Source organism: Manis javanica, chromosome 9, assembly GCF_040802235.1.
Source record: "Manis javanica isolate MJ-LG chromosome 9, MJ_LKY, whole genome shotgun sequence".
Classification (NCBI taxonomy): Eukaryota; Metazoa; Chordata; class Mammalia; order Pholidota; family Manidae; genus Manis; species Manis javanica.
The window spans coordinates 15,106,816-15,118,920 of record NC_133164.1 but is presented as its reverse complement, the minus strand read 5'-3'; the positions used below and the strand labels follow the sequence as shown (position 1 = coordinate 15,118,920).

General features: G+C 38.8%; 1 protein-coding gene across 2 annotated transcripts in view; it reads left to right on the top strand.

Moving 5' to 3' along the window:
- GPC6 (glypican 6) overlaps positions 1 to 12,105 on the top strand; it is a 1,055,520-nt gene that overhangs the window by 269,645 nt on the left and 773,770 nt on the right. For both annotated transcript variants that reach the window (XM_037024937.2, XM_037024936.2), the window contains exon 2: positions 9,503 to 9,661. In XM_037024937.2, the coding sequence (XP_036880832.2) occupies positions 9,503 to 9,661 (159 nt within the window). The remainder of the gene's footprint in view (positions 1 to 9,502; positions 9,662 to 12,105) is intronic.

Here is a 12,105-nt window from a genome sequence, read left to right as displayed (position 1 = left end):
ATAGATATGCCAAACTCACCATTTTCTAATTATTTTATTGGTAACCATACTCTTGATGTTCTTTGTATCTGTATGGAGGATATGTTAGTTAATGGTTTACTGCTGCACATCTTTCCCCAACTCGACATTCGGTAATGTTATTTTGGTAACTGGAAATCAGCCATAGTGGGAGTATTTATATCATGGGAATGGACAGAACTATAAATCAGGGCTCCTCCTCAAAACTGGAGAGCCAGTTGTGAAATATTTACCAACACAACACTGACTCCATCTAGAATACCTCAGATACTGGGATTGATAGGCACTGGAAGGGGTGAAGAAGAAATAAGCAGTGTTCTTAAATGCTGGGTTAAACAGATAGTCATGGAAGTTGTATTGATAAGCACTGCACTGGGAGACAGTCAGTCCAGAGATTTTCAAACAGTCTCTGTTCATGGAGTCCTCAGTGTCTGTATTAGTCAAGGTTCTTCAGAGAAACAGAGTCAATAGGATGCACACGCATGCATGTGCACACACACATTTTTGTAAGTAATTGGCTCATGCAATGTGATTATGGGGGCTGACAATTCTGAAATCTGTGGAGCAGGCTAGCAGGCTGAGAACCTAAGAGTTGATGCTACAGTCTTGAGACAGAATTTCTTCTTGAGGAAACCTCAGTTTTTGCACAGTAGGGCTTTCAGTTGGCTGGATGAGGCCCATGAGTTTATTGAGAATAACATTGTTTACTTCAGGACACACATTTTACAAAACACCTTTACAACAATACCTGGATTAGTGTTTGATTAAATTATTGGCACTATAGCCTAGCCACTTTGACATATAATTATCAGTGCCTCAGTAATTTTTCCTTGTTGTCACTAGGCCAGAAGAAGAAATGCTAACCATTTCTTGTTAAATCTGAATAATTAAGAATTTATATCTTGTTATATCCAAAGAAAACAAAATCCCTCATTCATAAAGATATATGTACCCCTGAGTTTATTGCCACATTATTTACAATAGCCAAGGTATGGCAGCAACCCAAGTGTCCATCAGTAGGTGAATGCATAAAGAAGATGTGGTACATATACACAGCAGAATATTATTCAGCCATTAAAAAAAATAAATCCTGTCATTTGGGACAACATGGATGGACTTAGAGGGTATTATACTCAGTGAAATGAGACAGGTGGAGAACGACAAATACCATACCCGGTGACTTATTTATGGAATATAAAAACAAAACAAAACAGCAGTAGACTTATAGGCACTGAGAAGTGACTGGTGGTTAGCATGGGAGAGGAGTTACGGTGGGAGTGAGGGGGATAAAGTGGCACAAAAATTCTCAATCATAATATAAGTTGCCCACAGGTATGGTATGGTAGGACAGCATGGAGAATAAAACTGATGATTCTGTGAATCTTCCTATGTTAACAGATAGTAGCTGCAGTAGAGGAAGTGAGAATTTAATGTGAGTAACTGTTAAACTACTGTGTTGTATATTTGAAACCGATGTAAGATTTTATATCAACTATACTTCAATAAAAAAGAAAAGAAAGAATTTATATCCTAAGGAACTTAGTGGCTATTTGAAAACATAACATATGGTTGACTCTTGAACAGCAGGGATTAGAGGGCCGACCTCCCACACAGCCGGGTATAACATTTGACTCCCCCAAATCTTAACTAATAGGCTACTGTTGAGCAGAAGCCTTACTGATAGCATAAATAATTAACATTTTTGTGACTATACTCTTACAATAAATCAAGCTAGAGAAAAAATATTTTTTCACATTATCACAGATCTCCTCCTAATTTTCCAATATGTTTACTGAAAAAAAATATGTATAAATGGACCTTCACAGTTCAAACCCCTGTTTTTCAGGGGTCAACTGTATTTACACTGCAAGAAAAAAGTTTTAACTTAATTCGTAAGTAGTCACAATTGTTTACTAACGGGCCACACACGACTTCTCCAAACCTAGAATCAAACTGGACACCACCACCTTCATTTCCTGTTTTCCAGTGATTTCACGTGCTACCCACATAAAAATGAAGGAAATTCAGGAAAAACCCAACTTGGCAAAGATATGATGTCCCTGAAAAATCTAGTGACATTTGGTTGAAACTTAAACTCCTTTGTGTGCTCTCCTATAGATGTCAAATTTCTCTGAAAATTTAAAATATCCCACCATGTGCATCATAGTTTTCTGCTCTGCTTCCCCAAATCTGGTCACACATTAGGGTAGTGAAAAGAATGAGCTTTGGAGGCAGATCTTTCCCAGCTTAAAGATTATACTACTTGATCTTGCTATGATTCAATTTCCTAATTTGTAAATAAAGATGATACAGATACTTCACATTGCTTGGCATATAGGAAGTGCTCACAAAGTGTTGGGCAAATAGAAGGTGTACATTACAATGAGGCCGTCATGGAGGGCAGATTCTTATCCTTGCTTTGACATTTTGCTTGTCTCGTTCTCAGATACATGGAGATCATAATAGAATAAAGTTTTCTGCACTGGTACAGCTTTCAGTTTGATTTTGAAATGCAGAAATAACGAGAATAGGATCTCTTCACTGCTCTTAATTCTTGGAGAACTGTCTTGAGACTGACAAATGGACATTTTGGATGTTGATATTATTATTTGAGTACTTTCCATATGAACATTTAATATTGAACATGAAAACTTTATGAGTCTAATTCTCAAAGGACTAGGAAAGGTCCCTTTGGGAGGTTGCTGAGTTGATCAGCATACCTATAGGTAAATCTCTTGGAAGCGCATGCTGGCTAATTCCCCACTGCCCATCTTCCACCAGCCCAATTTCACTGCATCTCCCGAGTGACCCCAGACAGCCTTTTGATCCCTTCTTTTTCTAAATTTTGTGGATTTTATGACTACTTTAACATGCAAAAGGAAGAGATATGATAAGAGATGTGATAACTGAAGGGACAACAAAGTAATTTATTTAATCCTTTTTACCGTGATCTAGGCACAAAAAACTTTTACTAAGCACTCTTACTCTTATGGATATGGAATACACAACTGCATTACTATAATTTATCAATTAGCTTTGAGATGATTTTTCTTTGATTTCACATTCATTTTTTTACTAAAATATCTTAGTAAGTTGATAGGCTGATTAGTGGTTTATTTTGCATCATGGAATCACATCGTTGTTGTGATTTGCTTTTGTCCCTGTGATGTTTAACCACAGTTTGGCTGGGCTGTTTCCTAAGTAGAAAAGCTGCAGCAATTCATATTTTCTTCTGAGATCTTTCTATTCTTTGTTTTTGTTTTTTTTTTTTAGTGCAGGGAAAGAATATGCTGCACATATTGTGCATGTGTGTGTGTGTGTGTGTGTATGTATTTACACAAATTACTGATAATCATTTCTATTAAGGAAGTATTTTTTTAAATGTCTCAAAGTTTAACATGCATAAATTAAATAAGTGATACTCATCTTCAGGCAAGGAGAAGCCTCCTGTATTTAAAAATTATCAAATATATACAAGTTTAAACACTTTGTAATATATCAGAGCCAAGGTGAGGTGTGAGGAAAAGGAAGGATCATTTTTCCCCCTGCAGCTGTCTTATGCTTTCTAGGTAGGACTGCTTTGCCTTCCAGCACTGCCCACACCCGATCCCTTCTCCTCACCCCTTGTAAATTCTGACCACACCTTCTGTGCCCATCCCGGCCCTCAAACCATCAGCATTTCTGAAGTAAGACAGATGAGGAAATGGTAACAACTATTTTCAGAAGAACTCTCGAGGTGGGTTCCATGCCACCTAGAGTGACATGTTTGAAAATCCTCTCCTTGCAATTGCTGAAACAGACTTAAACAATTAACTTATTAGTTCCATCAAAGGAACTATTTTTGCAAAATGCAGAATGGCAACATTATAGCTGAAAGAATTAATATTCAAAGTCTTTATCAGAAAATTGACAACATCAAAGGATGACAATCATATAGGTTATTTAAGTGATAAGATCCACTGGAGTAGAACATTAATTGAATTTCTTAAAACTTGTGTGAAAGTTTAAACATTTCTGATGATGGTGCTGAACAGCTTCTCTAAAGAAGAGCAGCCCTTAAAGATATGAAAGGATCATTTATAATAACACTTCACACTGAGAAATGTTAAAGAGCGCTTATTTGGAAGTGCGGGAAATTTGAACTTGAAGAAATGAACTGGGACATACATTTAAAAAACGCTACTTTTGTGCATTCTGCCACTCCTGGTTAGCTTGTATGGGAACTTTGTAAAACTAAAAATGGGACTATTAGCTCCAATTTAAAGTATCTTAGCTCTCAGAAACTAGCTAAACTAAAAGTTCACTTACTCTAGAGTATTTAGTTCCCTAAACCTGTTTCCTTAGATCATTTGCTTCAGTCACCTTCCTAGGCACCAGATGAACAAGTTGAATGACTATTCGAGGTGACACATCAAGTGATGAGGAGGCTCCAGCTTGGTACCAGACACAGCTAATTGAATGTGGGGATTTTAACAGTTTCAGGATGAGGGAGCTTCCATGTAGACTGTTGGCCCTGAAAAGAGGGTCAAGTCTGAAACAAATACAGTACGCTAATGAAATGGAATTTGGAAACTCAGAAGCTAAAGTGCTATGTTTTGAGAGATTTTGCCACCTTCTTTGTACTTGTCAGTTTTTGATTTCCTACCTACCTTCTAGGAAGTGCAAAGGCAGTAATTCCCCTCCATACACCAAAGCTCTATAAAAGCCAAGAGTTCGGTTGGCTTTAGTCTGTGAAATATGACTTATTCAAAAGGAACTTCATTTTGGTTGTTTGTTTATTTGGAATGTGCATTCTGAGGTCCCTGCGTGTCACCTCTGAGGGCAGAGTGTCTGCTGTAACAGACCCATCGAGGCTGGTTAACGAGGTCCTCCTGTCTCCTGCTGTTCCCACTGTGCCACTCACCAAGTTGAGTACTGGCAGCTTTGAGAGCCAGGGCTGTCCCTGGAGGGAGCACGATCTGGCAGAATTACATTTCTACTGATGCCTCAGCATCTGGGTGTGAAAATGAACATCTGGGCAGGCATTTGGGGAAAGACGTTATGAAGAGTGACACATAGGTGTAAGGGGCATGTGGAGGGAGGAAGAGCCTCATCTCTTTCTTGGAAAACATGACAATTTACAGTTTGATTGTATGTCTCCCAGCCTTTGCTCATTCGCTAACTTCCGGTGAAGTCCCTTCCACTTCTATACTCCACCTAATTTATTTTAGAGCTAGTGAAGAGTTCCATAAAAATGCAGGGACTGGGAATTCACTGGCTTGAACTTCAAGTGCCCTAAGAAAAGTACACGCCTGTGTAAGCTGATTGCATGACCCTGTGTCTGATCTTGCTGAACAGGAGCCCGTCAGCATGAGTTGCACATAGAAGGTTTTCAGTAAATGTTTGATGAGTAAAGGTATAATCATCATAGTTCCAATCTCACATTTTCTGCATTTATGGTCCCTTTTCCTGACCTTCTGCAATGAGCTTTTTAGTCTACTTAATATCTGTAATCTTGGAGGTATTTAGCAGCACTCCTACTGAGGTAAATGTTGTGCCCAGTTATGGATAGATAACATATAAACAGTCCAAGGGAATCTGAGAAAGGAATGTGGGTAGGAAACCTCTAAAGGCAGCACTTTCTTCTCCATTAGTTACAACTTGGGAAGTATCTAATTATTATATCAAATACTCATAAGTGTCAGGAAGTATTTAAGCTGAGAAAAGTTGGATATTCTTGCTATTTGGAGAAGTTCAACCAGGAAAAGTTAGAACTAATTCTTTATGTCAAAGAGCAGCTGCCATGTGTGACTTCAGAATGTAACTAGTTGTTCAGGCATTGCAGGCCCTATGGCCTCATGGCAATTCTGCTGTTGTGATATTAAAGCAGCCAGAGCCGATACATAAATAAATGGGGTGCCGGAGATTGTGGAAAGTTAAATTTGAATTTCATAAAATTTCCACATAGCACAATATATTATTCTTTAGATGTTTTTATCCCCAACTCTTTTTCTCACAGGCCCTACAAAAACAGTCAGTAGGCTGGATTTGGCCCAGAGGCTGTGGTTTTACAAGCCTTTGTTCTAAGGCCCAAAACAAACTAAATAAACCATACCCACTCACAGCACATCAGGTGTCCTAAGTCTTTCTGGCCATTCAAAGTCATCAGGTTGTGTTGGCAAGGATCAGTAGCCTCAGCTTAGGGAGAGAGGAACTGTCTGTCTGTTTCCTTCTTACCTAGTGTATGTTGGAAAGACAGGAAGGCTCAGCCTAAATCCGAACACACATTTCATGCTTCCCGATCTTGTGTGCCTGGGGGCATCATCACAATCTCTCCCTGGACACTCTTAACAAGAACTTGGCATAGATTTACTTTTCCTACAGCAAGATTCTTCAACATGCTGGCAGTCTTTCCATCCCTTCACTTTCTCTCACCATGCTTATCTCTCTCTGTCTCTATTGCTCTGATTTTCTCTGTGGGGACTGGTATAAAGGAGTAGAAATTAGTTGATTTCTGAGGATACTTCCAGTTCTATAAAAAATCTAATACTGCATAAAATTAACCTAGCAGCTGCTTATATATACTTCCATAACCCTACACACACACGCACACACACACACACACACACACACACACACACACATGCACACATACCTCGTACCTACCCACTTACATACGTACATACATGAACACACACAAAACGTAATTTTGATTTAAAGTTGTTCCACTAAGAAGGAAGCTTTTTTTTCCTGTTTTTATTTATCACTTGACTTAAAATAATAATTTTCCTGGAGTGATTTGAGATTATAATGCCTCCAATCCAGTTAAACTTCATTAATGTGATCCATAGGATTTTTGTGGGTACTGGAGGAGGAAATGGGGTAGGGGGAAGTAGGAAACAAAATAGGGCGTTTTAGACATGCTTTGTGACAGGTCAGAGGAAGGAACATCTGCAAAGTGTTAATGCTCAGTCTCCATTCAATTTGATACAGAGTTTTGTCTTTATCAGTTAAACTTCATATTTTACGAAAAGAAAATTAGTGATTTGCAGGCCATTTCCTTTTGATGAAGCCAAATTTATTCCTTACCCGTGTCTGAAACTCTAGGACTATGTTTTCACTGGGATATAAGTATCATAATCACTTGGGAAAACATTTCAAAATTGAGGTTCTTCTAGTCCTGCCCATCTTGGTATTGTCAGATCACTCCAAATCTGAAGTGATCAGTATCCCACGTATGGTTGAGCAAGTGACTTATCACTTGCTCCAGAACGTGAGAGTACAACATGGAGAACTGTGAGGCTTCTTAGAGGACCTGGGAAGAATCTATTACAGGGTTTGGATTCTGGTAATTTGGGCAAGGGTTCAAAGAAGCAGGGCTTCACCTTAGATTGGATGCTGTCACAAAGCAGAGGTCATTCCATCATAAGGCACCTCAATAAATCTGATAACAAGGAGAGAGAGTAGTGTGAAAATCAGTCTAAATGGCTAAAATGCACTCATTATGCCTGACAGAGGAGGTGTTTGGTACTTTTTGGATGGCATAGGGCCTTGTTTTGGCTGTGCTTAGACAAAATTTTGTAGTGGCCTTGCTGTATCATACTTACCATGGTCTCAGGGTAATTTTGCCTGAGGTTGGTATTCTGTGAGATTGTTCAGGTGTAATAGACTCTCGTGACCTAGCTGAGAGTGCCAGGCTGGCTTCTGAATGTCAAGGGCAGCCTGCTTTTCTTTCCTAATTTCTGCCCCCTGTTCTCCTTTTTAGCACAATTATAGTGGCTACTCTTTTTTTAGTGACATATTTTTAAGTTTTTATAACAAAATAGTTAAAATGTTCAGAAAAAAGTAAAGATCATAATATAATAAACACCCTGTATCCAACAAACCTAAGCAATGAAAGATTATAGATAAAAGTGTTGAACATTTCCCTCAAATCCTAATTCCTCCTGGGAGGGAACTGTTATCTTGAAGTTGATGTTTATTATTCTCAAATGCAATTATTTTCATTTCTTATTCTAAAAAAAATACACAGAATGTCATATGGTCTCCCTCCTTTCCAGGAATTACATAAGACCAAATTTTAATACACACCTGTGGTATGTATATTTATTCTGGGGTTGTTTTAAGTAGAAACTAGGAACTAAGGCATCTGACTACATGGGCAATCCTGAGGTGCCCCATACTTCACACAAAGTCCCTGGATATAATCTTATATGAGTACTGCTAAACATTATAAATGAGCTTTAATCAGCACATCAAGCACTTTGTTCATTTGGTTTTCAATGCCCTACAGTGACTTGGATTGCTGGGGCAATTTGTCAGTTTTATTTAGTGAGATGTTGGGTGGGTTTTCCTTCTTCCCTCCACAGGCTCTGCAGAACATTTTTGGCACTAATGGAGCTGCAGCAATGGGAAATTCCCATTTTATGCAGTAACAGACCATTTTCATTTCACAAAGCAAAGGTTTAGCTCCTATGCACAGAGTGCACTGAAGAAAGCAATACTGTCAGAAGTGGCCTGGTATATCCAGAGATAAATCTGTTGAATTAAATACAAGACTTTCATTACCTCTTACTTTACATTTCCATGTCACGTGGGCCTTAGTTAAACCCATCAGTGCGCTCCTCCTGGCAACAGAGCATCTTCACTCTGGCAGGAAATGCCAGCTGAGGGAATGTGTGGCCCGCGAGACCTGCCATAAATGCACTCACTTGCACAGAGAGGAAAGCTAATGCTTTCTGAGAGAGGGACAGGCAGGGATGGAGCACAGGGAATGGTCCCCTCCTTTCCTGGCCCCTTCTGTCTAACATCTGTGGAGATGGGTCTGAATGTCTTTTGCCTTACTTGAGGTTTCCAAAGTCAGGCACTCTTGTGACTGTATTGCATCGCTAGGTACCTGGTGTTATTTGTTGCATTTCAAACAAAAGCATGATTTTCTGAAGTCTTTAATATGCCTTCACTTAGATGACAGAGACAGGAACTAATATCAGGTGTCTGCGTCCAGTTGGGCTCCTATAACAGAAATGCTGTAAACTGGTGGCTTATAAACAGCAAACAGGGATTTCTGACAGTTTGGGAGGCTGGGTAGTCCAAGATCACGGCACTGGCAGATTGAATGCCCGGTGAGAGTCCTCTCCCTGGTTCATAGACAGCATTGCTCTGCTGTTTTTACATAAGAGAAGGGGCGAGCTCACAGGCTGGGGTCTCTTGTAAGGGTACTAATTTCATTTGCTTCCCAAAGGCCCTACCTCCTAATACCACCACCTTGGGGGTTAGGATTTTGACATATGAATTCTGGGGGACACAAACATTCAGATCATAGAATCAAGTTCAACCTAAGTCCCAAATGTTTATAATGTCAAGGACACTGAGACCCAGGTAAAATTCATAGGGATGGCTGGAAGGGTTGATGGAATAAGTACCCCAGGATTGGAGGGACATGTTAGAGAAACAAATTCTCCAAAGTCCTTATAATTCCATACTGACATTTACCTTCTCCTTGCAGGGGAACATTTAAGAATCTGTCCTCAAGAATATACTTGCTGTACCACAGAGATGGAAGACAAGTTAAGCCAGCAAAGCAAGCTTGAGTTTGAAAACCTGGTGGAAGAGACGAGTCATTTTGTGCGCTCCACTTTTGTGTCCAGGCACAAGAAATTCGATGGTAGGTGAAATAGTTTCTGTTTTACTTTATTCTAAATATGCTTTTCTGTGAGAATCTTGGTCTTAATATGAAATTTTTTTTAAGCAGTACCTTTTCTTTCCCTCTTCAACATTTATAACTTTGTCTATTTTTAGAAAAAGCATGAGCTTTCTTGACAGCATTTATAACAATATCTTGGAAAATCCGGAGTTAACAATGAGCTGTTTTCCATTTGTGGTTTGCTTGTGAGATTTATTCTGAAAGACTGAGCTCAAATTTTCATGATCAGAGTGATTCTAATTCTGATTTTGGATTTTGTCACACCATAGCTTGTCTTCAGTTTTCATCTGGGGATTTTCTTTAAAATAATTAAATGACATTGAAAATGATTTGAAATGTAACAACACTTTTAAGAAGAGAGTTGTGAGTCGTGTTTTAGGTGCCAGTGACAGTGACTCCTTTATTTTGGAGTTTGCCATTCCAGCAATGTAGCCACGTTTTACAATGCAGTTATAGTGTGTTCTGTATAAGGTTTGAATCCTCTGTTGATTTCCTGATTATAAGTGATCAATTTCATTTCTATATTCTATTTGTTAAAAAAGCTTGTATTAGAAAGCACAAAGACTGAAAGTAATTATTACTAGAATTTCAGCATTGAATTGTCTCAGAAGAGACTCAGAAAAACATTCGAAGTAATCTGATTTTTATAAACTGAACCAGTAATGAAAACGAACAAGTGAATATTTTTAAGCGGTGTGTAGACTTTAATGCTCTAGGAAGTGAAGGCATCTTGCTATGACTCATTGTAAACCAGACTTAAAAATTGTGGTGACCCATCCTCGTGCCCCTTTGGTCATATTAAGATGCCCCAGGGTGACAGTACCACCATGGATTTTCTTCCTGCTCTCCAGTCAAGGCACAATAAAGCCAATTAAGAAAAGGCTTGGCAAAGTTTATTTCTTTTTTCTTTTCTCTGTAGCAGGTAAATTGTTCTGCCTCACTGCTGCTTTAAGCTATTATAGCAAACACCAATTTCTTTCAAATCAGTTCTCCAAGTTCCAAAAGGCAGGTCCACCCGGGGGTGTTTGCAGTACTCAAGACGGTGTGATTGTTTCCCTTTAAGTCAGCACAACTCATCCTTTCCACCTAGGATGTTTCAACATCTTCACATGCTTAGTCTGCTGCTCACTCTTGTGTTCTGTTTTATATGTGGATGTATATGAAAATAATTCCTTATTTAGAGGTGATGCTGTGAATGTGAATTCCCTGAATGCAGCTGGGGAGTACTTGGGAGTTACCCTTGATTGACAGATTACAAATCCAGTAACATTCAGGAGCCCCTGAAGGGGCTCTGCCTTTAAGGAACTATAATGTATCACTTCAAATTGAGACAAATTGAGATGATTTACCATTTGTTACAGAAAGCAGGTGAGACTTCTCTGCTGCTGCTAACGTGGGCCTGTCTTTGGAAAACAACTCTAGTGCCTCCATAAATCTGTACTCCAAAATTAAGTAGAAAGAATTCCAGGGCAGTATGCACAGTGCAAATATATATTCCTCTTTTAAAAAATATCAGATGTAAGGTAGCTTTCTGGGGAGTTGATTTATTTTTTAAATAAGTAAAGCTGTTCAACAAGACTGAGCCAGATACTTGTATTCTCATATTGCTGACTTTTAATGTCTTTGGGTTTACAGTTCTTAATCCCAGATCTCATTTGTCTTACTAAAGAAACTCTCCTCCCTCCTTTCTCTCTCTTTCTACAGGTGTGTTTTAAATTGTTCTAGTGCACTTAGGGGTATGATGTCAATTGGTTTGACAGGACATTGATTTTTGCTAAGATTAGATCTGACACGGGCGGTGATGAATTCTTGAGTAACTGCATTTCACGGCAGTTGAGTTAGGCTGCTGTGGGAGAGAAGTGGAGACTGTTTTTGAGAAAGCTTTCAGCCAGACTTTTAAAGAATCTAAATGTTATCTTTATGAGCTCAGGTTTTAGAGCTTAATCTTAAGCTCAGTTTAAGAGCTCAACATTAAATAAATAAGTATAAAAACACGAAGTTAAAAAGTCACTACCGGAATTTCTGCCCTTTCTTTAAGCGATTTCATGAAGCTCAACCATGCAAAAATTGCATGACTGTCTTCTTATTCCAAGAAGGATCCTGCTAAGTCACCTTTCAGGAACGCTGGTGCATTCATGTGGATAGCTTTTCATTTTTTCCCTCGACTTTTTTTTTTTTTTTTTAAAACAGTCCCTCATGGCATTTATTGATGAGTATCAGTTGGTGTGACCACAGAAGAGCTATCTAGGATCAGTTTTGGAATGTTGCCCTCTGAATTTTATTTTCCCAGATAAAATCGATGGTGCTCTGAAGGACTTGAGTTTATTTTTAGCAGCTTCTTTTTCTGTGAGTTGTTTTGCAGTGTTGCTGGGTCTCTTCATCCAAAGGGCTCATTTTGCATTTAT